Source organism: Misgurnus anguillicaudatus, chromosome 4, assembly GCF_027580225.2.
Source record: "Misgurnus anguillicaudatus chromosome 4, ASM2758022v2, whole genome shotgun sequence".
In the NCBI taxonomy this organism is placed as follows: domain Eukaryota; kingdom Metazoa; phylum Chordata; class Actinopteri; order Cypriniformes; family Cobitidae; genus Misgurnus; species Misgurnus anguillicaudatus.
Window position 1 is genome coordinate 30,045,849 of NC_073340.2, and position 27,951 is coordinate 30,073,799.

At 37.9% G+C, this 27,951-nt stretch overlaps 1 protein-coding gene across 1 annotated transcript; it reads right to left on the reverse strand.

Annotated features, from left to right (window-relative positions):
- Positions 1–1,191: 1,191 nt before the first annotated feature.
- On the reverse strand, positions 1,192–27,951 carry cdc42ep4b (CDC42 effector protein (Rho GTPase binding) 4b). The gene is made up of 2 exons (XM_055176121.2): positions 27,658–27,951; positions 1,192–4,714 (listed from the first exon to the last, which is right to left on the reverse strand). The coding sequence occupies exon 2, from the start codon at positions 4,533–4,535 to the stop codon at positions 3,555–3,557; it is 981 nt and encodes a 326-aa protein (XP_055032096.1). The 5' UTR covers positions 4,536–4,714; positions 27,658–27,951; the 3' UTR covers positions 1,192–3,554.

The following is a 27,951-nucleotide window of genomic DNA, read 5'->3' on the forward strand; positions in this document are numbered from 1 at the left end:
CACAAGATGGCAATAGTAGCATAGGTATAATATTAAGTGAAACTATATAGTTTTTTTTAAACAAATGAATAAAGCCATGGCATACATAATTGGTGGAACCAACGTTGACTTGAATAACAAGTTCCACATAAACACCAAAATACCACAGTGTTTATGTAGCCTAAATGACACCGTACAGTCTTAGCAGAGCTAAACTGTAAATACCTAACATTTCTTTATTATGCTATTATTTTATATTTATCAGAACCTTCCCTATCTTATATTAAGACATTTTAGGTTGTTTTTGGTTAAATTCACATAAATCGTACGTCTTTGGACTCTGAAAAGAAAACTGGAGTACTCATAGTAAAAATGCAGCATGAAGTTTACACAAATTAGTTTTACAAGTCAACTATTTTAAGTTTTGACTTAACAAATTAAGTTAAACAATTTCAACATGTTTTTTAAGTAACATAAAATATATGTTGCTTTGAAATCATTTTTTACAGCAGTGGTTCTCAAACTGGGAGCCGTGGCCCCCTGGGGGGCCCTGAGATGGTGGCAGGTGCCCCCCAGTTTTTATAAAATAAATTAATTTATAAATTCTGTATACTCAAATCTCAAAATAATGTTATTAACCAACATCACTCCATTAAATAATTTAATATGTTTTGTTTCATTGAAATGTTAAGTTTTACAATGTTTTATGTCATACATTTTCTTTGGGGGGGGCATGTAGGGATGCACCATATTCAATGGGGGCCGCAGGCTGAAAAGTTTAAGAACCACTGTTTTACAGTGTGTGCCGACATTCAAACTCCTCTCTCCTAACACACCCAAGGTTCAAACGAGGGACCTTTTCTGCTGTGAAAGCAAAAATGCCAATTTATTTCTCGAAACTGCTGTGATAAATTAGTTTTAATGCCTCAGGTTATTAAACATGTAATAGCATGTAATCCTATAACACCAGTGAACTAGTTTTTTGCCTTAAAGGGAGGGATAGTACACACAAAAATTAAATTGCTGTCATCTTGATAAATGATGTTAAGCACACAGTTGACAGTACCCGTATTACTTGTTTTTCCTAATAAGTCAATGGGTACCATCAACTGTGTGATTACAATCGTTCATCAAAATATCTTCTTTTGTGTTAAACAGAATAAAGATGATAACCACTAACAACTGTAAACATATATAAATTACAGTCCCCGGTGAAGTTTAACAGTTTTTGGTTTTATTGAAAAATATAACTGTTATTTAGCAGGGAAAGGTGAGGCAATTCATTATGTATATTAAGTCAATACAAAACAATACAGGTAAAGGTGAAAAAGAGAGAGTGAATACAAAAAAATTAAGAGATACTGTTAATTGAAGCCTTAGTGTTTTAAGACATTTTCTTTAGGAATTCTGTATTTGATAGCAGATGATTCAATTACAGATTTGATGCTATAAATTATTATACTACTGTGGTCTTAACAAAAAAGCAAAAATAAACTGCACAAACCTCCATGTTATTATGGTACAATTCTGTAAGCAAAGACTACTAAATGAATGAAGACTACTCCAAAAAAATCCTGTAGATGGTGCCACAGTGCTCTCCATAAACCCTCTTACGGTCAAGTTTCCAGCTCATTTGTCTCATCTGGACATCTTCAGCCGCCTTGCGTGCGCATGACATTTTTGAGACCGCTTTAGAAACAAAAATAAAAGGGCAACACAAAAAAGGAGAATTGGCACATTTGTTTATACTCCACTTTAGTAATTCAGTTCGAACTCTCAGACAAAATGGCACAATGCAGCATTTCAGCTGGATATAAGGCAGCACAAGTTCCTTGTAGGCAATCCAGGCCAATTTTCAAACTCTTTGAGGATAAACCATAAAAAAAAAACACTGTCAGAAAGTCATGCATCCCCTTACTCAACCGTACCATATTTATCCCTCTGTACAGACATACTGATTTCATAAACCAAAAGTATGAACAAGGTAAACACTAAGCTACATAAGATGTAGTGTTTGAGAGCTAATGATGGTGCAATGCTTATCCGAGACGACCATGTTAGCATTTTATAAAAGGCCACAGAGAGATGACTATATAATGCAAGTAAAGTATAAGATCTACAAAAGATCATTGGGTACCATCTGGTTGTCTCTTTTAGTGTGCTTGTAATGCCAGATTACAGGACTGACAAAGATGACTGAATATAATCTGGATTATTAAATTCAAATATACAGTAAATGAATAAAAGTGACTGTACATATATCAAGAATGCAATGCTTTTAAATGATATCCCCAAAACGGGGACACTTTAAAGTTGTATGATTACCCAAAGTATATAATGAATAGTTAATACTTGGATGCTGGGATACCAGGAAGTTGGCAAGTATTTCTGATCTTTTTTATACCAACAATGCCTTCTCTAGTAGTGGCTATTGGTTTTGCACGCAAAGCCTAAATTCAGCAATACAAAGTATAACAAGAGGTATTCAGAGATGAAAACCCTCCAGAAGTCCTTGTGATGATGAGCACTGTTAAAGACTGAGGCACTACGCTAGACACTGAAGAGTCTATAACAATAATGAAAATAACACTTCTACACAAACCTCTTCATAATCTGTTTACTCGGTCATACACGCAACACTATCAAGTAGCCATTCAGTCCAACTTAAGTATCAATCCAATTATTATTTCTGCAGCATTATAATAAGACAACACTACTCTTGCTTTCAGTTTACGGATCACATAAATCTGACCTTCTTCATGTCTCCATGACCGAGAATTTCATGTGACCTGACAGGAAATCCTCTTATACAAACATGAAGCACATGACAAAGTCCAGATCTGAATTGGTATTCGACATCCAATACAATTGGTTGTAAATATTACTAACCTAAAGTTATAGTTCACCCCAAAATCTGAAGTCTCATGTTGACTTTCTTTCTACAGAACACAAGAAGAGATGTTTGGCAAATTTTGTGAGGGTCCCCATTCATTTTCAATGCATCATCATCATCATGATTTAAACTTCATCCTTGTGTTCCACCGTAGAAAAAAGTCACATGACTTTAAAATGATGCTGGGGTGAGTACATGACATTGAAAATTGTAACCCTAGTAGATGAAACAAGAACTGCAAAACAGGAAACTTAAGACTGTTGGCATTCAGAGTTACAAAGAGTGCAAAGGCATAGGTGAGCTGTATCCGAAAAATGCACCGTCAACGAGTCCACACATACCTCCAGTATCAGCACTCTCAGTGGTCAACACTGGAATTCATTTATGATGCACACGGGACAATGATTGCCATTTTAAATAGCATTCCTATCCGACAGCACACAAAAACAAACACGTAAGCACATTCTTCTTACAGCTGTTGCCGTTCACTAGTAACAAAGACTTTGTGTACCTGAAATAGAAGTTGTAGTGGAGAAAAACAAACAGAGTTTAAGGGCTGAAATACAAATCTTCCCTTTCATCTCCATAATAAAATGGTCCTTGTGCTAGCATGTACATCCACAAATTGAAAACAATCCACATGTTTTTGATCTTTGCACAGACCATCCGGCACCGCAAAGGTTTACACCCTAATCTCATCATCATCTTCATTGTCATCCATGTAGGAGAAGTCCGTGTCGTCTTGAACTCGGGGTGAGCTGTACTTGACCACGTTGTCCTCATATAACTGGTTGTCGGATTTTTCCTCCAGCACGGTAGACCCTGAACTGGACACGGAACAGCTGTCTAGATGTTGATGGTTCTTGGTAAGGATCTCTGGAGTGTAAGGGTTACTCCCAGAGTTAAGATGAAGAGGTCGGATATCAGGAAGGGACTCCTCTGCCTCGTTGGATGGGCTTTGGAGAGGTGAGCTGCGTCCCTCGCTACTTTTTCCCTCTTCGAACCCAAGGTCGTCGTCGTCACAGCCCTTCTTCTCCATGACGCTCAGGATGTCCCCAAGCATGGAGGGACCCAGATCGATGTGGAATGACATTATGGACTCTGCGTGTTTCATGCCTCCGGTATACGGAACCGACGGCCGCAAGTCGGTCAGCTCACCGAAGCTCTTCTCTTCCAGCTCCAAGTCCGAAGCAAGGGGTGCTGTAGCACCATTAAGTGGCTTTTTATCATTGTCCGGAAGATACCTTAAAGGACTTGATGACACGCTTTTGGGAAAACTGATTCCAACACTTCGTTCGACGCCATCTTCGTTCAGATATGGCAATGAGATGGCGTTTTTCACACTTGATGAGCCACCGGGAGTTGCCAGTTTGGATTTATCAGGTTTGTCGCGATTGACGGACTGTGAGCGTTTGCTGCTCCTGAATGTTCGGGACAGCAGGCTCTGTTTAGGTGAGGTGCGCTGCACCTCCGGCTCTCGTGGTGGCTCTCCGGAACGGGTGCTAAGAAAGGAGGTGTCCCCGAACGCGTCGCCTCCTCGACCCACGTGCATCGTGTGGCGGAAATCTCCCAGAGGCGCGCTGATCATCTCCGCTGTGAGGTCGGCGCGAGAACGCCGCTTCGACTGGGAGGACGTGGACACGAGCTGTTTTAGAATAGGCATGATGATGTTTCTTAATCTTTGACCACAGAAAACAAGAATAACCAGTGTCTTTTGTCTATGAACAATAGGTCAACCTTTCCTCAAACTGCGTGTATCCAGGACAGAAGTCAGGATGAAAACACCTTCAAGCATGTAGGACTCATCGCCATTGTAAGCAGAGATGTGTAACAGTGTCCAGCCTGCAGAAATAAAAAAAAAACAAGATTTTATTATGAGAAAAAATATTTGTACTGAATATCAGATATATTCTATTGTACATACAACTGGAAACGTTGAACCCAATTTAGTTGAGAGAATATATCACAACAGAAATACTATGTTGTTGGTTCAAAAAGGGATGAACCCAGCCATTGGGTTAAATTAACCCAGGTAATGTGTTTATATATTTGGGTTCGTCCCATTTTGATCGAACGCTGGGTTGACAATAACCCAGCATTTTTTTAGGGTGTAGGAAATTGTACTTTGGAAATAGGATTTTGTCATTGTTATTATAATGAAAACCTTGCATCAACAAGAAGCATTTCAACACTAAAGCCATTGAAGTATTGCTTATATTACATAAAAAGACAGATGGAAGAAACGAAAAAAAAGGAATTCACGTTGACACTCCATCCCGTTTCCCATGTTCCTTTTTTATTGTTTTTGGATGTGGAAATGCCGACAGGGTGACACGTTGCACAAATGATTTATGTTACGGAAAGATTTACTTTAGCATGGTGGTCAACACGCTACCACTTAAAACAAAGTGTTGTGCTTTCAACTTGACTTGTGTTGAACCTTTGAACCATCTGTTTACTCTGGAATTACGCCACACAAATTCCTCACAAAATTCTAGGGCCTAACATCGACTTTCAGTGTGAAAACGATTATGGTCAGTTCTGGTGTGGGACAAAAGAACAGATGAGTAAATCGGTTTATTGTAAAAATGAGTGAAATCTGCTTAAAACTCTCAATAACTCTAGATGTTCACTACAAAATAAAACTATGATTGAAAACCAATAAAGTACAACTCTTTGTGATTACATAACTGAGCTCGGGGGATTTTAGGAGATGCAGAGAGCTGCATTTATTTAAGTCCATCCAGACTGAAATTCTCTGTACTATGTGCCAGACTCTCAGGGTGCTTTTTCATTATTTGGTATGACACGTCTCGACTCACTTTTCTTTGGCTCGGTTCGCTTTTCCATTGCAGATTTGTGTAGCCTAAGAGTGGGTGAGAGTATACGCCTTACTTAGTCCATGTTGATTCTAAATCAAGGCTGTGAGGGATGGACGTCCAGAGCATGTGCTTTAAACTTATTGTAAATGTAATGAAAAGTCAATCACTTGATATCCTGTCTGTTTTATTTAAAATACAGATGCGCGTCTCTGTCATATTAATTAAATGGCATATTTGTTTAAGCATCCAATACTTTTGCAGCTGCGCTTTCTAAAACCCTTATATGGAGATGGTTTGGGCGTGTTTTATGCAAATGACCAAACTTGTGCACACGGCCGCTCATGTAGAACACTCCAAATTCACTAATGTAACAAATATAAGAACAAATTAATGTGCATACACACGTGTTGTGAATTAGGCAGAAAGTTGTTATCAGAAGTTTTCAAATACGAAAAACGTATGCAATTATTGGTGAGTAAGACCCAATGTTTTGTATCAGAACTCGTACGTCGTCGAAGCACTTTGATGACATCACTTGATTTGCTTGATGGCGCACAAGGGTAAGCTACAATGTAAAAAAATTCTGTAGAAATTACAGTATTACTGGGTATTACTGGCAACTAGCTGCCAGTAACTTATTGTAGATTTTAAATGAACATGAAACATTTTCAGTCTTTATCTTCTACAGCAAGTTATTGGCAACCAGCTGCATAATTACAGCAATTTTTACAGTGTAATCTTGCATTTAGCAGTGATGCTGGTAGTGACAATTCTCTCTGATCAATCAATGACCTGCAGTGTTTACATGTCACGTTTTACAGTAGTATTGGTACGGCCAGGGCCGGAGTGGGACTCATTTTCAGCCCTGGAGTTTCATGCCTTAGACCGGCCCACTTTAGTTCACGACTGACTATTAAAATAATATGTTTAAACCCTCAGTAGTATAAAGTCTGCACTCTGCAGTAGTGCACTGTTCTCTGCAGCCTTGCAATTCACTGTATTTTTCAAATATATAATTTCATATTCCGTGCAAATGCAGTAAACAATTATAATTTTTGCCATAATTATGCAGCCCTACCATAAGACCATAATATTACTAAAGTAAACTTATTCAAAAACTAAAGGAAACAAATGTGTTTGTATTTTCCTCTATATTTCTATTTCTAAAAAATGGTGAGTCTTGAGATTAACTGTTGGGTTGATAACGTTTGGAAACCCCTGATATACAATACACAAGCAAGATTTATCAAGTATGCATTGGAAACAAATGGAAATAATCTGTATCTTTTTTTTTTAGTACTTAGATCATGTCTATTGCTAAATAACGTAGGCCTACATTGTGTTAAAAAAAAGAAAACATCATGGATATACTTTTGAAACTAATGAGTTTTGCATCAAATAGATTTTTGTTCCTCTTGCAATAAACGATGAATAATGACTATTCATAGAGAATTCATCTATGACTTGGATAAAAAAAATACGTTTAGAGGCCAGCCCGTTTGTATTAAGACGCGCTCAAGTTTATTTAAAATATAGACGCGCGGCCGGCAAGCGCACTCAAAAGACGCGCTCAAGTTTATTTAAAATATAGACGCGCAGCCAGCAAGCGCACTCAAAAGACGCGCTCAAATTTATTTAAAATATAATAGACGCGCGGCCGGCAAGTGCACTCAAAAGACGCGCTCAAGTTTATTTAAAATATAATAGACCGGCGGCCGGCAAGCGCACTCAAAAGACGCGCTCAAGTTTATTTTAAATATAGACGCGCGGCCGGCAAGCGCAATCAATATAGACGCGTCTGAAACAAAACTCGTGTTCAAGTAAGCGCTTTGAAAACCAGAAGACAGCGGCACGTCCTGCGTTTCCCATGCGTTTTAGATGTCAATGAACCATAATGCAAGAATTCTTCCAATAAGTGGTCGGGACTCGGGACACAATCAACTTGTGCATAAAGCGGCGGGGACATCTCTCACCCGCAAATACGCGTCATCCCGGTGGCATGACAACACCGGCCCTCGTGGCCAAAAAAAAACAGACCGGCCCACCGGGAATCCTCCCGGTTCTCCCTATTGCCAGTCCGGGCCTGGGTACGGCTCTCTTGAAAACTCAACAGAGGCCGTACTAAAAAGTATCAAGTATTTAGTACTGCATATGGACACCACCCCAAAAGTAAGCTGTACCGGGCAGTACTATGCAATGGAAAAGCACCCTTATATCAACAGTAAATCTAAATCTTTACTCGCCAGTCTACTGCAGTTGTGCAAGATAACTTACATTGAGGCTGAACAATATATTATTTTCCCTTTCCAACTTTCTTGGGTCTATTTCGTAAACATTTACAATCTTTTCCTTACTCCTTTGTGACACATACTGTGTCATCTTGCATGACTAATGACAGTGGTGTCATCTTATTGTAGTGCCGCCGTAGAGGGTAATAAAACAAAGAGAAAGTGAAACAGCGAGAATCTTTAAGATTCGAGTGCTTGGAGTTCATTGCGAACCTTTTGATCCCCAGCTGGTCGCTGTGATTTATAGTTTAATAATCGGATTATCTGGTTCCTTACGCAGGGGAGCCCTCTCGGCTTTGACCGACCACCAGCGGCAAACAAAACACCCTTGAGAGTCATCGAATGATTCATTCAAAAATACCAAGATCACAGACACGTCTGTAAAGCAAACAGGTGTTAAAAATACACTCATCCGATTTCCCCGAAACTGAAGTAAAAATATATCAGCAAAGCCCTTGTTGCCGTCTGGCCGTTTGTCTGTAATTCTCTGTGATTTCAAACGTGACTTCACGGCCACCCCCTGTCTTTGCAGGCATGCCATCGGGGTGAATGAGATCCAAGCAACAAGATTCCAAAAGACACGTCACCCCACCAAAACATTTGCATCTCTGACAACAAAAGCCCATTGAGGTCACAAGTGACTGAAGCTGTGAGGGAACAGAAGGGGTTTTGATAAATTATAAGCTCGCCACTCGAGTAAAAAAACAACAACAGGGGATTCAGCCGTGCCCGTTGACAGGTTGACCTCATTGTTAAATCACGGCATATCGCCCCACTCTCAGCACCCTAGAGAGATGCTTTGTATGTTTAAATTTGTCAAATTTACCATTTATAATTGATGATGTCATTGTAACATTAATCAGGAAATAAATGAGCTGTTGATGTGACATATGAAGCAATAACTGAAGTGTTCATTTATTATTTATATTCATTATATTATTTATTTATAATTCTTCTTGTTTATGCTTCTCATATACCTTGCCAAATGCATAAAATGTAAACGTACATATTTGCAAGAACAAGAAAATCATGATGATATACATGTATATCGTAATCTATTTATCATAAGTAATACGTGTTTCTAAAGAATTCATTTGGACAACTTTAAAAGTTGATTTTCTCTTTAATTTTTCACTTTAATTTTTTTGGCACCCTCACATTCCACATTTTCAAATAGGGCTGCGTTCACACGGTACCGTAATACGGTTGTCAAACCCGTATTTGAGTCCTTAAGACGGTTCCGTTCACACGCAGTTCGGTTATTTACGGGTTTGACAACCGCATTCTATAACCGACTTCACACCCGTAACTTTTCGGGTTTCACAACCGTATTTACAGAGAAGTGAGATATATAAAGTTTAAACTTTAAAAGTGGACGATTAATATAATGGTAAGTGTATAATAAAAGGGATGTAAAAATTAGCTGTTTATTTACTCACCTTTTATCTTCAGTAGAGCAATAAAGAAGATATTTTGCAAAAAAACCCCATCTGTGATTCATATAATGCAAGGCAAAAGATGCGTCACTTTGAGAGCTCAAAAAGCAGATATATCCAATACAACATTTTTGGCTGCTTGTGAAGCAAATCGGTCGGTTTTTTGCAGGATATTGAACGTTGTTTACAACATTATTAGCGTCCATACAGAACTGTGGCAACATATAAAGTGCGCTTTTTACACTCCCGCTCTTTAGGTGGCGCTAAGAGGCTGGTTTTGCCTGCGGTTGGTAAACCATACTCTCTGCGCCACCTACAGAGCGGGAGCGTAGGCGCACTTCCTATTTGGCTGCGTTAATGGTTTGAATAGGGTTCGATTTCTTGCAAAAACGGATCAATTTGCTTCATAAGTCATTATGATTACTTTTATATTTTATATATCTGCTTTGGTAAAACGTGCAGTTGCTGAACTGATTTTATGTTCATTCGTTTTGGAAATTAAAACTTTAATAAGGAACCACCCTTGTTTATTTTTCTCTGCACAATGGTAAGCGTTACACCAGCCAGCTGTTTTTGTTAATTACATAAATAAAGTTTTGCCCATTGCATAAATAATACTTTTTTTTATATATTCGTCCGTCACTATGGTTACAGGCGCCGCGTGTAACTAATACGGGTTTGAGGTCGGTTTCTTGTTCATACAGGCAGTGTTCTATTTGTGTCTGTAATTTGCTGTCTGAACAGGACACTTCCAGACTCACACCTGTAAGTAAATACGGTTGTCACTCCCGAAATTTTGTCATGTGAACGCACCCTAGTTGTATCTCAGCCAAATATTGCCATATTCTATCAAATTCAGATGTCTAAATCTTAATAAAAAAAGACCTCGAGTTGTTATGTGGTCCAGGGTCACAAATTAGGGGATTTTATAACATGTAAAGATGCGTTTATGCGTGTCTGGAGGTCTTGAGGCGCAAATGAGGCATTTAGCGCGGCGTGGTAGATGCGAATCCACCTCATTTGCGCGTCTAGTTGTACACCAGCTAAAATCTCCCTCTGGACTTTCAATGTATATACCAGCCATAAAATTATGACCACCTGCCTAATATTGTGGAGGTCCCCCTTTTGCAATCAAAAGAGCCCTGACCCGTCGAGGTATGCACTCAACTAGACCTTTACTTCAGAACCAGCATTCACTTTTTCAGCAATTTGAGCTACAGTAGCTCATCTGTTGGATTGGACTACACGGGCCAGAATTCGCTCCCCACATGCATCAGTGAGCCTTGGCCCCCCATGAGTCATGACCATATCGCCAGTTCAGCGTTTTTCCTTCCTTGGTCCACTTTTGATAGGTACTGACCCCTGCAAACCCGGAACACCCCACAAGACAAGAGCTGCAGTTTTGGAGATGCTCTGACCCAGTCGTCTAGCCCAGTGGTTCCCAAACTTTTTCAGCATGCGGCCCCCCCTTGTGTCCTGTGCATTCCTTCACGGCGCCCCATAGTAAATTTGTGAGAAAAGACTGTTCTAAAACTCAACATAAAAAAAAAAAAACATTCAATTACACAAAAAAGTAGGGCTTTTGGTTAGTAGCCTATTTTTTAGGTTCAATTACACAGAATTTATGATAAATTAATGTATTTCATAAAATGTCATAAAACTGGGGCCCCCCTGGCCCCGGCCCCCAGTTTGAAAATCACTGGTCTAGCCAATCACAACTTGACCCTTAAATGGTCTCTTAGATCCTTAAACTTGCCAATTTTTCCTGCTTATAACACATCAACTTTGAGGACAAGGGTTTGTTGATGTGTTAGAAGCAGGAGACCTACACATTCACAGCTGCTCAGACTGTTGTGTTGAGACTCAGTAAGAGTCTAACCACACATCTGCAGGGGTGCATTTCAACAGGGCACAGACTCCAAACCGGGACACCGGGAGACCTGCTCCCATCTGAACATTCCTAAGCTAAGAACACAGTGTTACGATGATATACAAACAAGCAATTGACTGTGCAAAATGTAGAAATATTTTGGGGAAGTATCATCAAGCACATTCACAATTATGTTAATACATGCCTAACTAAGTCACATGTTAAGGGATTATGACCTTAAAGTAAAGCAATACTTGTATTGATGATGAATCATATTTTTGCCACAAGCATCTTTCCTAATTCTGGAATTGTATAAACACACCATCGCACCCATGACTCTTCCTTTATGATGTCACAATCTCTTGCGTAAGGATGCTCATGCAAAACACATGGAGGAATATCAGATGAACATACTGCAGCAAATGAGACACCAGAATTACAGCAGCACTATTTATAGACCTTCTTTAATCTTTAAACAAGACCATTACTTATTAAACAAGCTGCTGAAGTGCTGAGATCCTAACACATGTATCATATCTGCAACTTTCTGCTTCAATGCAACAGAAATTAATGTGTATTATTTAAGCAATAAGGTAAAATAGGCTGTGCTCCATATATTGCAAAATATATTGTGTAAGATACAGTCTTACACAGTATTAAAGAGATAATAACATTTCTTTTAAAATTTATTCAACAACATTTATTAAAACCTGTATATAACCATCCTCTGTGAAAGACAAAAGAAGATATTTTAAGAAATAGTTTTGTGTCCATACAATGGAAGTCAATGGGGGCCAATGTTGTTTGTTGACCAGCATTCCTAAAAAAATGTCTTCCTTTGTGTTCTACAGAAGAAAGAAAGTCACACAGGTTTGGGATTACAAGAAGGTCAGTAAATAATGAAAGTTTTCATTATTGGGTAAAGTATCCCTATAAGCTCCTTATTGCTTTCACTGGACTTTTAGCCTTAGCCCATAAAACATTAACAGCACATATTTTAAATTTTTTTTATCTAAAAATGTACAAAGCTGTTTTATGCAGATCCATTTAGAATATCTTGTATTTTATAATTGGCAGTCGAGCACTGCTAAAAATATATGTATTTATTTATTTCTGTAGTGCCTATTTAAAAATATAAAACATTCTCTATAACGTATCCTTTAAAGGACAAGGGTACACAAATAAGTATTTTTAGCCACGATAAAGCTCATTAGAGACATCCTTCTAGTAAAGTATGCAGAATAGAGATTTAGGACAGCACGACAGAGGCTTACTGATCCAACAACACCCTTGATAATCTCTAAAGTACTTTACATCCCTTTACAGGTCTCCTGTTCACACAGATACCAACAGTACCACTGATACTGATCATTCTTGCCTGTTTGGCTTGCTGTCCCCCATATTAAATAGCTACTACAGTCATCTGAACATTGATACCTTCAAATTTAGAAAGAGAGATGCTGCACACCCTCCAAAAGTCTTGCTGGATATTTCATATATCACATATACCCGTGATATACCATTCATTCAGAGCAAGCCTGTTATTTCTCAAATAATTATTGCATTGTGATGCATTTACTCAGTGGGTAGCTGCAAAACCTTAAAATATTTTAATTTGTCCCATTGTCCTGTGCAATGTCTAACTACCAACCTGAGGCAACAACAGAAAACGTGGTCCATCTCACATGTGAATAGATGTTTGTGTATTACGCATTAACATACTTCAGAGATGAACGTTTCATAAAATGCCATACTAATTTTAAATAAATGCTATTTTGGATTTATAATGGTTTAATTTTGTTGCACACTTGGCACAGATGTGTAAATTCACTTTTCTCAACCATTACGTCTTACTGCTTAAACAAACTTAACACTATATCTGTAGGCAACTAATGAAATCAATGGGCCAATATAACGGCTGTCAACTACAAACCTTAAGAGTATTGATCAAATGAAAAATAAACAACTACACAATAATGGACACTTCACCACTATTGAAGTTTTAATGTAACTTGGTATCCTTTAAAGTGTCAAACTCACAAATACCGTATAGCTCACCTGTATTGTTCAGGGTTCCCACACCTTAGTTAACTTCAAATTCAAGAATCTTTCAAGGACTTTCCAGGTCCAATATTTTTTAAATTCAAGGACTAAATGTGGGGATACATTTCAAGTGAAAGCAAGGTTACATCGTGTTACCTTTAAAGATACATTGTTACAGTTCCCTTTCGAGGGAACTCGCGCTGCGTCACTGTGTTTACACTTTGGGGACGCCTCCAGGGGTAAGTGCGTCTGAATGTGTATATCAAATTCAATCAATTTTGAGGCTTAACGTCAAAGACATGGGGGACGTGGGAGCCATGAAGTATATCGCTATCTGAAATATTGCCAAAGACGGCGTTACAGGGACTCAGGAAGTATGGCAAGGGAGACGCAGTGTCTCGTTCCCTTCTCAGGGAACAACAGTTACATACATAACCCGAGACGTTTTTATATGTCCAACACAACTATGCAAAAAAGCATTTTTGTATGAATCAACATTCGCATACAGAAGATCTGGGTGATTCTAACGAAACCATTGAAACACCACGGCACTAATGATTTTAGCTTTTAAATGTGTAATATAGTAACATTAAAAAGCATCAGAATTAACACAATACTGTGTTCCACCTTGCACAATGTGTGATTTCAACATAAGAATTTATAATTGGAAATTTTCTCTCATTTTCTGCTGAAATTCTCATTACCGCAATGTGTCCGGCTGTGTTTGAACATGCGTTATGTTGTAATTTAATCAAATTAACACAAAAATATTAAAAAAAAAAAAAATGGATGTTTTGCTAGACTACTTTAGATGACAGAAAAAATATTTACTGAATATTCATGTATAATAATAATGAAGAAAAATTAGGAAAATGATGTGTCCGTGCCTGATGTTCTCATCCTCCGCAAGACTTTTTGAGAACAGTTTAAGCACACATACAGAATTTTAATAAAGTTTGATTTTGAGTGACCAAGCACATGGACCAGTTACTTCAAGATGGCTACCAGGTAAGATCATTTTTTTACAGTTAATTTGAAATATTGTCTTGTCAGAATGCTTACACGACATTTTGATTATCATTACCGCAACAGATGCTTATTAAATGTTAATTTAATTAATAGAAGCATAATACTTTGATTTTAAATGCATGTGCAGAATCTCCAAATTATGTTCTTTCAGGTTTGTCATGTCATTTTGAAAATATGTCAGTGTTGATGTTTTCTGACTGTTGCGGTAATGAGATTTTTTAGGACTATTTTTTTAATTATGTTACAAAAAGTGTTAAATGATAAGTAAAAGTTTTTAAATTAATGTTCCCATTTACTCCAGACTTTGTTTTTCAATGTCTGGTGGGAAAAAAAAGTAAATTTAAGCAATTTTTACATTTTCATGCTTGACATTTTTAAAACCAAGTTTTCGTGAGAATCACCCATATAAACACTTTCAATGACCTGTATCTATGTATGTATATTTTCAAAAACTTCCCAGGGCGTTGAATTATTACCCCCAGATTCACAAACTTTCAAGGACCCATGGGAACCCTGATTGTTGCTATACTGTATGAACCAGTCAGCATTTAAGACAGCAACAATCAATGTTATAGTAAAAACATTGCAATACTAGGCAAAAATTGAACGCTATAAACACACATTTACAGAAACTACTCTGAGGGTGCACAGAGTACAGAGTTGTGCAATTCTCTGTCAGCTTGTTATTATTGACTACAGTTACAACCTGTTTTTCCTGTTAACCTCCCTGCAGGACTAAGACCTCGCAAATAAACAAGTAAGCGTTTACATGTGTATAGCTGTAGGATCCAACACTGGATATTGAGACACTCAAGAGCACCTGTGTTGATACAAACATCAAAGTCAATAGACAGACAGCGGTTAGTCTTGATATACTGGACCCAAGTACAGTACATGTACACAAACAACACAGCAAAAGGCCAGGTTTACTTTTGTATGCAAACTTGAAGAAAAATTACTCCGTCCGTATGTTTACACTTATAGCTACCTGAATGGCAATTTGGCATAAAAGATCAATAACCCGCTTCAATACTACTGAGGACTGTTACTGGCACAATTACACAACAACTCTTAATTAATTATGTTACAACAGAAGCACACGCTTGTACGGCTTGGCAAAGCACGCAAGTCTGCACTTGTGTCTTTATATGGAGCGTGCTTCTGGCCTCAGGCTGAACTCTAAGTTTATCATGACCTTTAATATTGATCTCACAATTTGTACGTATTTCACGAGCTGGTTAATTCGTATAAATGTGAATGGACGAAAATGTACCATTATTAGAAAAAAACGATATTGATACCCCACCCCTAACCCTGCTCCTAAATTCAACGACACATGGGGCGAAAGCAAATTACACAAAAACGTACAAATTTGGTAGAGGGCTGCACAATTAAAGGCGGGGTGCGTGATTTTTGAAAAACACTTTGAAAAGGGAGTCAGGCTGACTACCAAAACACACTTGTAGTCAATCAGCAGTAAGGGGCGTGTCTACTAACCGACATCGTTGCCTGGGTTGCATATGAGTGGGGCAGGCCTATCAAATGAAGGTTCAGATTCTATTGGGGTAGGGGCGTGTTTGTTGTTTAGGTGATTTCAAAATGTCAACACTGGCTTTCAGAGAGCATGGACCCCACCTTTAATAAAAAAGCTAATCGGGATACCAAATGTACATTTGTGCTCATTTCTGTGCATTTCGGCAGTCTGTTTGGGCACCAAATACAGTGGTGAATTAAAGATTTTAAAATTCATAAGATGATGTGTCCTTTAGCAATTCGTTTTGGAATTTTTACTATAAAGTCATAATAACCATAATTATATTTACATTAGGGCTGTGACGATACATCGCATTCCCAATTAAAAAGACCTGACTAAAATCGATTCTGAATCGCAAGGCTCCGATTCTGTGTTTCATGCACAGCTTGTGCGTGTACTATGGCTCTATGATCAGTAAGAAGTCCTTATCAATCTAAAATCACTAGAAGTTCGAGTCGTTTATAATGTGAATTTAAAAAAGCAACACTCGGCAAACACAAACATTCAAAATATTTTTTTTATTATCATGAAAATACCTGAAACAATCTTAAGAACAGCGATATAAATATCCCTTAAGACATTTCCCGGAATAGCGTTTGTAATGCTACTTTTTCTGTGGCACAAATGGCGTTTCTACACGAGAGCGCCCTCTGGCTTTTGGATGTGGCGCATTTCACCGTAATTCATTCAAATTCATTCATTGAGAAAACGCGCATTTGCACAATTAATTGTCACAGCCCTAATTTACATTATACTATAGACCCCTTCAAGGTTTGTAAACATTGATGACTATCGGGTGTGCGCGCAGCATGGGGTTAAACTGTTCATACCATCCAGGCTTTATAGTTTAATCTAACAGGGCTGAAAAATGATGACTTACCTCAAATGAAGTGAGCACTACAAACACAAGCCTCTTTGATATTTGCATTGTTCCAGTCTGCACGTTAATTGCTTGCAGCCGCAGATGTTGTATTTTTTTCGTTTTTGAAATTCTGCATGAATTGCGAAAACTTAACGGAAGACCTAGTGCGATTTTCAAAGCCCACGACGTAAGTAGGCATTTTTGACAATACCGAATAATACGCAACTCAATCTGCTGTAATGGCTTTTCTGACCCCGACATGCGCAGTGGGAACCGCCTGTGACGTGAACCGTGAAGGGGTCTATTTAGTTTTGAATGTTTTAAATTTACAATGACAGAAAGTCATAAAACATTCCAGAACTTGTAAAATCTATTTATCGGCAATAATAATAATAATAATAATAATATTAACAACAACAAAAATAAATTGCAATTACATTATCAAGGTGAATCATCGACAATTATGATTTGTCATAATCGAACAACCGTCCTTGGTTGTATGAACTCATACGAATTAGCCACCTCGTGAAATACGAACAAATACATATGCGATGAGATATGTTGGATCTTCTCAGCTGGGTGATTTGTAATTTTTGAAAAAGAGCCAACGATCTATAATAACATCTCTGCAGACAGTTTCTTGGTAGATTCCATCACGACAGCAGATAACTCAAAGATAAACAGACAAGATACGATACGACCATTAAAGGATTATCACCCAATAAACATGCTTAAATACTAAAGAAACACAAGTGAACACACTCTGTACACAAATAACACTACTATTTCTTTTCCAATAGACTTTTGAAAAGTTTTTCTTGGCTGGGCCAAGGCAGGATATTGTGTGTTAGCTTAGCCTAGTCTGAATTCAGCAGCCAGCGGGGTAAACAATATATTGTGTGTGCGTGTTTGTGTGTGTTTGGTTCCTTGGCCAAAAACACTGATATGAACCACAAGGATTACACACTATAATGTAGAAAACACTTAAAATTGTGTTCCAACCAGTGAGGCTTCACACATACACGCAACCTTTATACATATACAAACAAATATACATTAGCTGTCATTACTGCTCATATTTTACAAGAACCATTGTGCTTTCAACCGTCAGTTACCTTTGACAAGGTCATAGTTGCAGCTCTGTAATCATAGAGTATAAACAAAAGATCATGATCTAGCAGATGATTAACTTTCCACATCTTTTCCACTCCGCATTCCTGCAGTTTTCGGCTGCCAGAAGCCCCTGTGAGTTACAAACGGTTCAACAATCCTTTTAAAGCTGTGTTGTTTTGCATACAAACGGAAAACGCCAAAGCATGACTGAAAAGAATGCAAATTAGGCTCTCTTTGGAAAACCATGCTCTGGATTGGCTGGCTTAGCTTTGGTAATCTGCTCGAAGAGGAGCGACTGTAAAATTTCGGCCCATAACTCTTTAACGCTTAAGCATTTCCAGACACTTTCATCCGGAGAGTGTGTATGAAAACGCATATTATAACTGAATGCACTCTCAACATTTAACAAAAGTTGTCATTGGGATGGTCACGGTACCCTTTAAGACCCTCTTATGTACCATTTAGCCAAAGATATGTACACATTTGGCACAAATAAGTATTAGTGCAAGACCACCAGTTGAGCTACAGGATCAATCGTACGCACAATCTAGAAAAAAAGCTAAATTGGGCATTGCTGTATCTCTCTAGTTGTTGATGGGAGACTCGTGGGCGGTGTGTATGGAAACAAAATACGAGACTGTTAAAGAAAAGTAGAGCCATGGTAGGCGGTGACATCTTGGCAGAGACTTAGTGCCAACAGGCTGGGCACAGGCATGGCAAAGCTACAGCACATCTATCCAGCATCTCTCATTGCAGTGTGAGGAAGAAAATGAGTTGAGGCCATTGTTACGCTTCTCAAAAATATCTGTAACCTACCTCTGTACTACATTTTATGAGACACATTTTTAGTTTGGAACTTGTGTATGTGTATTCATGTACAAAATGAGTCATTGATGGGGGAAGCCAACATTTTCTGCATTATACTGTGTATAAACAGTGACAAACCCTTCTTCGAAAACAACCTCCTGTACCGGTGAACAAGACACCAGTCGAACTGCATTTTTGAAGGATGCACTCATGCAATGATACAGCTCTAATTTACAACTTTTCGTTTCGCCCTTAGGAATTCCCCACTGGAGTGAATAGGACACACGAGTACCTTGAGAAATACAAACTTGTGCCATTCATTGATAAATGACTGCTATTCTTATTACAAAAACAGATGACATTTTAAATTCAAAACCTGTGGGTCACAAAGACTGACCCAAATAATAAAGTGAAATCACAGAATAAGTGATTTGAAACATAGACTTAAGTCGCCCTGTGGTGAAAATCATTTTATTTGGTGTTTATGTCTATGTGGTTTAAATATGCTCATATGATAAACTATATGCAAATTCATCATTCAACACCATTTCTGTGTAGAGAAGCACCAAAATGAAAATTTTGGGTCAAAACCGAAATTCTTAATGCACTTGGCCGAAAATTGAAACCGAAATGACTTTTTTGAAAATGTATATTTATAAAGACTAATATATATAATTGCATTAATATTCTTTCATTAATTTAATGAATATCTTTAATTTAATGGACAATAATGGCTGTAGTGAGTAAGACTTAGATCTCAAATTTTCTTTCAGTTTAATTTTGTCCACTTTTTTCTTTCCGGCAGACAAAATTTTGGTGCATCCCTATTGTGGAGTGTTTTTTCCATTAGATTTGAGTTTTCTGAAGACTCAAAACTGCTGTTCAAAATCATCTCTGTCTACGTCACAAACATGTAACCAATCATATTCCGACATAACATGTTAAAGCTTTTTTCATGATAATGCGCTTTTGGTAAATTTAGTTTGTAGCATACTAACAATCCAGTTTAACTGAGACTTCAGTCTATCATTTAATCTGAAATCAACAACATTTAAATACAATGATTGATTAATTGTCATTATTTAAAATAAAAAGCATGATTGATCTAGTCACCCTTTATCACACACACGTCTGAGTTTACTGTAGCATATGAGTGACCAACCTGTTCTGCACACGCCTAACTGTGTCCACAAAGACATCATTGAACCAGAGTCACAACATTCACAATACACTTAAATAAACCGCAAACAAGCTTTAAGAAAATCGGATGAGCCAATCCCTGTAGACAGCTATATACAGACTTCAAAAGATCTCTCACTGCTTAAACTTTGATAGTTTGGTTACTTAAAGCTGACTTTTCTTAAAATGAATGCACTGTTTGAAACATTCATATTGTCTCCATTGTCAGTAATGTATAGAAATATGAACCATACGTTGATCACACATATTTCCACCCACAAAAATGCTCTAGATATGTAAATCGCCCAGGATTTTGGTCCAAATCTGTTGGTTACTTTGAAGATAAAGATGCTGAGTGACAGAGGGCATATGTTCCTTATGGATCTATAAGGATATTGGATTACTCAAGTCAAGCCAAGAGCATAGAATGAAAATTAAACCAGATGGGGAAAAATAAATTCATCATTTTCTTTTTTGCATCAGCCACATGCTTAAAGGAGACCACCTGTTACTCTATACAAGAAGAAAGAATGAGAGTAAAAGAGAGAGAGAGTGAGAGAGCAACCTCATTCACAAAATCAAATTGACCCATTTAGTCAAATTCAAATGTTATGTAGTATGCCAAAAAAATCTCTTATCTCCAATTATATCTCTGAAACATAACCATCATAACAAAGCATTTAAATCCAGTCTTAATCTGATACATGTACTGGGGGTCCCAGGTCCTCCTCTCTATTTATTAAGGCCTGGAAAAGAATTTTCCTTGGCCTGGAAAAAAATGTAGACAATTTCAATTTAGATTAAAGCCTGGGTATAGTCTGTTTTTACGTGTATGCAAACATACGGTGTACCGCACAACCATGCAAAAATATAGTTTGCATTGCGACAAAATTCAATGCATCTCCTGGGCTACATACTACATTCTCCTGTAGGCATATATGCGGCCTACGCGTACAATGTACGCAGGGTTTCAAAAATCCAGCGTGCGCATAAAGTACGCACGCACTCTTCTGATGACGAAAATGCCGTTACACTCACTGTCCGCGGACCCCAGTGTACATGTAAAAAATTGACTATACTTCGGCCTTAAAGGCGGAGTGCACAATTTCTGAAAAACGCTTTGGAAACGGGAGACGGGCCGACTACCAAAACACACTTGTAGCCAATCAACAGTAAGGGGCGTGTCTACTAACTAATATCATTGCCTGGGTTGCGTATGTGTGGGGCAGGTCTATCAAAAGAAGGTCCAGATTCTATTGGGGTAGGGGTGTGATTGTTTAGGTGATTTCATATCAACACTGGCTTTCAAACATTGTGCACTCCTTTAAGAGAGAAACACAGATTTAGAATAAGAAAAATAAACACTCAGTGGTGGCTTCCTGGACAGAGATTGGCGTAAACCAGGACTAGGCCTTAGTTATATAACTAGTTTTAACAAATATGCCTTACATTACCTGTGTGCATTTTGAAGCAAAACAAAGGGCACTGATGTATTTTAAGATGTCAGTGCAAGTTGTTTTCAGTTTGGACAGCTCTTACATTTATTTTAGTCTAAGGACTAGTCTAATCCCTGTCTGGGAAACCGCACCTCAGAGATTTAGACTGAGAAAGATTAACAGATTTAGACTAACAAAGAGACACACTTAAAGAATCAGATTAAGAAAGAATAACACTTTGAGATTTAGATTAAGACAGAAACAGGAAAGTCAAGTTAACAGTGAATTAAGCAGAAGCTGTGACAACTGGAATGTGTGACTCAACCCAGAAAAAATTACCTGCAATTTACTCTAGAGAAAATCTATGATGATTACAGGTACATAAACTGGTCTCGCACCTTTCGAACATTATAATTATCATGATTTCGCCATCGCAAAAATGAAAGAACAAAAGCAGCTAAACAACAACATCCACCAACTGCACATCTCAATTTGAAACTTGGCAGTCAACCAACATCATCATCTGTTAACCAAAGAAAGGTAACTAAAGCTCAAAGCTTTCCCAGAGAAATTAAGGTACAAGAGTTGTCACTGGGGCAGTATCTGTTAAAAAAGTACATTATTGTACATAAAAGGAGCATATTGGTACCTAGGACCTTTTTAAGAGGTACCGCCCCAATGATAACCAATCCCATAACTTCACAGCAGAAATAAATGTTTACAGCTTGGCACAAAAAGGGGCGGTTTCCCAGACAGGGATTAGACGCATCCTTGACTAAAATAAATGTAGGAGCTGTCCAAACTGGAACCAACTTGCACTGGCATATCTTAAAATATATCACTGCCCTTTTTTGCCTCAAAATGCACACAGGTAATGTTTTTAGTAAGGCATGTTTGTTAAAACTAGTTATATTTCCTAATTAAACTAAGCTTAACTGGCTCAAATTAATCCCTGTCCGGGAAACCACCCCAAAGTGATTTCGGTCTATGTAACTAATTTTGCCCTTCATGACAACTGTGAGGGGGTAAATTTTAATTATTAATTAATTTTAATCTTTAAATGATATTAAGCCTTAAAGGTCTGCATAATTAAGGGCGTGGCCATTTGAGTGACAGGTGAACTGCTGGTGCTGTCACTACGGTCAAGATAGATGGGCGTAGTTTCAGCAACCAGGCTGAGCTCAACCTCAGCTCCTGCAATGTCCTGCCTCTTTGCCCATTTTCGATGATCCGTGATGCGTGGTAACGCGCTGCCAAGATGGCGATGGCAGGCTCAGACAACTATTAGCTTCAAAAATACTCTTCACAAACCTATGGAATGGATTTTTGCATATTTTTCAGTCTATAGTTAAAACTGTCCATTTAAGATTGTAGAGACCAGTGTGTAGAGACATGGAGAAGTGCAGTTTTGATACAGACCAGGAATGAAGTAATCACTCAGAGCATCCTAGCAACTGGCTAGCAACCTGGAAAACACATTGCAATTTCCTCAATCCATCTTCTAACACCCTAGTTTCTTACTGCTGACTCAACTTTTACGAATCATTTACTTAGAAAATGAGCTACCCATCTATCATTTTTACTAGAAGATGACATCAGATGTTTATATATTTGCAATAGTTAAATATATAACTATAACTGCTACTTCTGTCATTCAGTCATTGAAACCACAAACTACACTGCTCCACAACGTTTAAGAAGGTCATACGACAGAATCGGTCTTCTTGGAAGCTGAGAAACTGGCTCACTGCCTAAAATAAGCAGGGGTCAACGTCAGCATGAAGGCCAGTAGAAGGTATGGTTTCAGAGGAACACGTTTCTCTGCTTCTAAAATGTCAAATTCCTGAGGCCTCAACTGGGTTTCAAGCAGGAAGCTGGAGTTGTCTTATACAATTCACAACAGCAAGGACGTGCAAAAATATTGACTCTTGGCAAGACATTCGGCTGTGGTTAAAATAGTTTTAATTTCCCTTGTGTTCTGATACGACACAATCCAAAAACTGCATCCGACGAGAGTTTTTCCAAGTTCAAAGACTTTTACATAAAAGTTGTAAAAGAGAACGCCTCACAGACGCTTCCGGTCATTGTGTTGTGAGTTTCTCGAATGCCAGATTATCACAAAAAATATATTTAGTGTTATCCCTGTAGTCTTTCATCAAATAAAATGGTGTTTTAATGTACAACTATTGCACACACTATAGTTTAATCTTTAACTTAACATGTTCCTTTAGAAAAGTTCACACAAATATGAAAATTCGGTCTTTATCACCTCCCCTTATTGTGCTAAACAATATTTATGATATATATGACAAGATGTCATAAAAGCACCAAGTGTATATAACATACCAGTATGTTGTTATTTATTAGTTAACATATGCAAATATTTTCAATATGACGGATAGTAATGGTCATGGTCCAAAAACATTATAAAAGTCATGGTGATGAGCTCTTCTAGGGGTGTCATGATTTTCCAAATCCTCGATTCGGATACATTTTCGATTCTAAGGACACGATTCGATTCTCAATTTTTTTATTTTTTCGAAAGCACAAAAAAATGCTAGCCATTTTTAAACTAGACTTTTATGAAATATAATATATGACCTTGAACCCTTTGAGATGCCCTGCCATGTTAAGTCGTGCTGCCAGTGGAAAAATATGGTAAACGCATATACCTGATAAAACGAAACTTCCTGTCAGATGAAAATTCCTGTCAGTACTTTGCACCTTAAAAATGCAAGCCGACAGGACGTGATGTGGGGGTGTGGCAGCTTCGACGATTCCATTTTGTAGTTCGAAGTTATGACTTAATTTGGATCGATTTTGATTTAAAATCGAAATCGTGACACCCTTAATCTCTTCATATGAAAAGTTGACTACATTTTTTTTTTGTGTGAAGAATTCCAGATCAACACAAAATCTGAAAACATCTAAGCATACACAATGAATGGGACAGGGGGAATCTTAAAATGTATGGTTTCAATTAGGGCTGCACGATTTGGGTAATTTTTCCCATTGCGGTTATTAATGCTAATATTACGATGTGCGATTGCGATTCTACTAAATGGTATCATGAGTCAGCTTGATGGGTTTTAAGGAAAATCCACACACAGTTTAGCTAAAATGTGTATTTGTAAAACTAGAAATGTTTTCGTATTGCCATGTGATGTAGCAACTGCTCAGTGTCAGTAATCCTAAATCCAAAATACCGCCATACAACAGACATAGAGGTTTTTTTTTAGCTACCAGATCACTGTCAACCTCCTCTGCATCCATCTTCACTCTGGTATAAGTGACGACGCACACCCCACACGTGCACTGCCTTTTTTGTTCGTTTTTCTTTCTTTTTTTAAACTGTTATCAGAAAGTTTGTGTTAACAAGTCCACACATTTATTTATTTAATATAATTGCAACGTTTTGCTGTCATATAATCGCACAGGCTGACATCGCGATTGCGATGCGATTAATTGTGCAGCACTAGTTTCAATATCAACAACACACACGCACAATGACAATGCATGCAAAATTTAGCAGGGTTATGCTTCAAAGCCCCCCCATGCTTGAACTTCAGTCTCTGAACAGGGTCATTACGACCTCCCTTAGATCATGTGTCGACATCCAGGCTGATTGCATCGGCCGTCTAAGTGACTCGTGTTGCTGAGTCACTAGAAAACGGAGTCATAGAGGTGTTCCTGCACCAATATAGTAATTGGTCATAGAGTCTGTGCCACCCTCTCCTAATACACACTTTACTGCAGCCGCTGAATCACTGCAGCAGTGCATGGGCAACAATCCAGCACTATAACTGTACAGACATGCTCAAACGTTAGCTTTATTCACAAGACACTGCAGATATTATGCATTTGAAATTTCATTTTTTTAGAATGGTTGAAATGTCACATTTACTTTCTAAATACAAATATCTGGATTCATCAATCATCAAAAAATATCCACCTCTAAACAACTTTAGTTCTCTGCTGATGTCATCAAGGCCTTACTGAAGAGTTTTAATTAAATGTGAACACAAGGCGAGGGGTAAACCATAAAAAAGCCAAGAAATTAAGAAATGCCGTTGGAAAGTATGACAGAGAGAGAGAGAGAGAGAGAGACACAGAGAGAGAGAGAGAGAGAAAGATAGATAAATAAATCTAAAATAATGGAGGAAGAAAATGTGAAAAATTAACAGTTCACTTATCCATCAAGCAGGTTGGCATTACATTGCACAGACATACAGAAATTGACATTGGCTTAAATTTGTCCTGGTAACTACACCTTACCAAAAACAACCGGTGGCTGGTTGCATAAACTTCTAAGACTAGTCTTAAAAGTGAGTACTCTGTTATTGTTTTTTAAGACTGATCATATCTGTTTTAAGTATGTTACATAAAACGTAGATTGGTATTATTTTAAATACAAACAGTCTGACTGATAAGCCCTAACTAACTGCTAATTGGTCAGACTAGTTCTTAACTCACATACTGTTACAGTACTGAATTAGATAAAGTTGACATTGAAGTTGTTACTCACTGACCTTTAAAACAGTAGGTACATGGATAGTATGAATTAATTTGGACGTACTGCATAACAACAAGTTAGTTGTTAACTAGAAGGACGTTAAACAAGTGCAATTTAACCCCAAGGGACATCTGTTTAATATGTATTTGCATTTGAATAGAGCTGTGTTATCGCTTTTGGACATTTTTTTTAAAAAACAATGCATATCCTTCTTCCTTAGATAATTCCTCTCCCAGGGACTCATGGGATAGTAAAGGGTCCATTGAATGAACACTTCTGGATCTTGCCGGAAGTAGTAGGTCATCCAGGTACTTTTCGCCTACTGTTTTTGGAATATCGAGTTGGGCATACTATTCGCCTCGCCTTAACTCATTGGCTGTGTTTATGTAACCGGCCACTGGTCTCAATTCCTAACTGAAAAATAATTAACTTGTTATTATAACTTCAGGTATGCGCGTTTTGCTTTGTCTATCTGACACCATAGATCTACGGCAGCAGTTTTACTGTGGGGCACTGATATCACAAATATCGACAACCTCGGAGGACAAAAATGTCAAAGGTTAGAGGTCAGCGCTCTAGGTCACACAACGCTCAAATAGTCATCGGTTTAAAACGCATTCACATGTGCCTTGGGAATACTTCAGTCCAGAAAAAACTACGACTTTGTATACCCAAAATGGCTGTTTCAATTCACTGTGTTGAAATTACTTCAGCCAATCAATTTCACTCCGGCCTTAAACAATACGGAAACATTTGCCAGGTTTGTGCCAACAACAACTTGAAGTGTTAGGTACTGCAGCCAACTTACAAATTCGTTTCATTCACATGCAAATCTCAACCATCTGTACGTTTCGATATTGAAGACTGAATATGGAAAATAAAGTGAAAACACACGAGGGATCCTTGGACAACTTCACTGGAGTCCTATTTCACTGTGATGTGTTACTATTCATTCCTTCAAGCGGTTATATAACGCTTCAGTCTGTTTCAATAGCAACAATTTGATCTTTTCATCTCAACCCAGATGCAAGAAGCTCCCTTAGTCTTAATATCAACTCCAAAGTCATGCCAAGCATTTACCACCACTATGATAATGACTCATACAACCACAAACATCTTGCTATTAGTAATCACATATTAATCCCTCCTGCCCTACTACAAGCCAAGTCTAGGAAAGAAGGCAGGGCATCTCCGTTTAATAAGACCAATAAATAAAGGGGGTAGCAGTATTTCCATATATTTGAAGTTGTAGTTCAACTATAATTCACAACATAACTACCAACTACACATAGTGGGGGAATTAAAATAATACATACAGTATAGATCTCATTGGGATACAAGGGGTTGTAAAGGCTATTTGGTATTCAAATGAGTACGATACCTGAATGACTGCTCTGCTGAAAAAAACTACTATAACTTCTAATAGTTTCCATTACAAACACCATCAGCTGTTTACCATTAAAACCATTAACCTTTTTTATGTATTGTGACTGGGCCTTTTCCAGTAAGACGTAATGGTTTTCTAATGGTTTTAACTTAATAGCCAAATAACATAATACTAATAGAACCCAACACATTACCAGTAGAGACTCACATTAAAGTTCCCATCAAAACCAATGCAATTCCCATTATAACAATTAAATCAATTAGAATTTCGGATGGATTTAATGGTCCTCACACACACGTTGTGTTTTACATAAAACTAATCCCAAAGAAACATATTTGAGATGCAAACTCTTATAAATTAGAAGACTTTGCTTTGTATTTTATATATTTAAAGTTCTTTAGCACTCTTTCGGAATATTATTAAAAGGCACAATGTAATAAATAAGCTACATGTAAATAAGTCTTACCTCTTGCGTATCCAACCTTTGGATCCCAGGAGCCTCAATGCCAAGTTGAGCTTCTCACGCAACAACAATGGACCAAGTTCAATTCAGTTACACTCCAAACAAAAGCGTCTCGAGGGACCAGCGCTCGAGCTTGCCAAATGTTTTAAAAGTCCTTCACAAAACCTTGTGACACAAACACGCGTTTATATGTGGACAGAAGACAAACAACGCGGTATCCAAACGAGCGCGTATCCGTGCTCAGAAGCTTCTCTCACTGATGGCGCGCACGAACGCGCTGAAGAGTTTCAGACCTCA

Bases quoted from the DNA above. Each gene is read 5' to 3' on its own strand.
- cdc42ep4b (XM_055176121.2), bottom strand. From the start codon at position 4,535: ATGCCTATTCTAAAACAGCTCGTGTCCACGTCCTCCCAGTCGAAGCGG.